This window comes from Camelus dromedarius, chromosome 27 (genome assembly GCF_036321535.1).
Source record: "Camelus dromedarius isolate mCamDro1 chromosome 27, mCamDro1.pat, whole genome shotgun sequence".
In the NCBI taxonomy this organism is placed as follows: Eukaryota; Metazoa; Chordata; class Mammalia; order Artiodactyla; family Camelidae; genus Camelus; species Camelus dromedarius.
Window position 1 is genome coordinate 6,781,955 of NC_087462.1, and position 1,298 is coordinate 6,783,252.

Genomic DNA, 1,298 nt, shown 5'->3' on the forward strand with positions numbered 1-1,298 from the left:
GGTGGGCAGAAAGGTTGGTAAAGGTTACTTTATCTTTCCTGGTTGTTGACATATCCATGTATTATTTCTCTTGCCTGACACTGAGGTGAGTGGGGATCCAGAGAGAAACTTCAACAACTTCAAGTCTGTTTCTCTCCATAAAATTACCAGATGTTTTAAATAATCCCACCAGGATAGATTGATAGCGTAAGTTAAAAAAAAAAACACATCTTAACCCTTTCTTTTATTAATTGTTTATGCTCTGATATATCAGCCAAGATGGTCTTTGCCTTTTGTGAGAATCCTACTGTTTCTCTAGGGACCACACATTTCAATGATTTTTTTTGAACCACATCTTTTTCATCAGATTTACCAATAACATGGAACCCAGAAACCAAACAGATGTTTCAGAATTTCTTCTCATGGCACTGACAAAGGATCCGGAATGGAAGACCATCCTCTTCAGCCTGTTCCTGTCCGTGTACCTGCTCATTGTCCTGGGAAACCTGCTCATTGTCCTGGCTGTCCTCTCTGACTCCCACCTCCACACGCCCATGTACTTCTTTCTCTCCAGTCTGTCCTTTACTGACATCAGTTTAAGCACAACCCTGTTGCCAAACATCCTGGTGAACATCCAAGCACAGACTCAGAGCATCACGTACACAGGCTGCCTCATTCAGATCTGCTTTGTCCTGATTTTTGCTAGCTGGGAAAGTTTTCTCCTTGGAGCAATGGCCTATGACCGCTATGTGGCTATTTGTCACCCGCTGAGATACACAGTCGTCATGAAGCCTCGCCTCTGTGTTCTGCTGGTTCTGCTCTCCATGTTCATTAGCACCGCGGACGCCCTGCTCCACAGTCTGATGGTGTTGCGACTGTCCTTCTGCACAGACCTGGAAATCCCCCTCTTCTTCTGTGAAGTTGTTCAGGTCATCAAGCTGGCATGTTCTGATGCCCTCATTAACAATATCCTTCTTTATCTTGCAGCTGGCATATTAGGTGGCATTCCCCTTTCTGGAATCATTTTCTCTTATACACAAATACTGTCCTCTATTTTGAAAATATCATCAGTAGGTGGAAAGTATAAGGCTTTTTCTACCTGTGGGTCTCACCTCTCAGTTGTCTCCTTGTTCTACGGGACAGGCTTGGGGGTGTACATCAGTTCTGCAGTTACTGACTCTTCCAGGAAGACTGCAGTGGCTTCACTGATGTACACGGTGGTCACTCCCATGATGAACCCCTTCATCTACAGCCTGAGGAACAGAGACATGAAGGGAGCTTTGAGGAGACTCATTGGGAGGGTACCTTCTTCTCTGTGA

General features: G+C 44.9%; 1 protein-coding gene across 1 annotated transcript; it reads left to right on the top strand.

The window, feature by feature from the left end:
* The first annotated feature begins 359 nt into the window (after positions 1-359).
* Positions 360-1,298, top strand: LOC105104086 (olfactory receptor 7G2). The gene has a single exon (XM_010997761.3). The coding sequence runs from the start codon at positions 360-362 to the stop codon at positions 1,296-1,298; it is 939 nt and encodes a 312-aa protein (XP_010996063.2).

Coding starts and splice junctions, on each gene's coding strand:
- LOC105104086 (XM_010997761.3), top strand. CDS start 360: ATGGAACCCAGAAACCAAACAGATGTTTCAGAATTTCTTCTCATGGCA.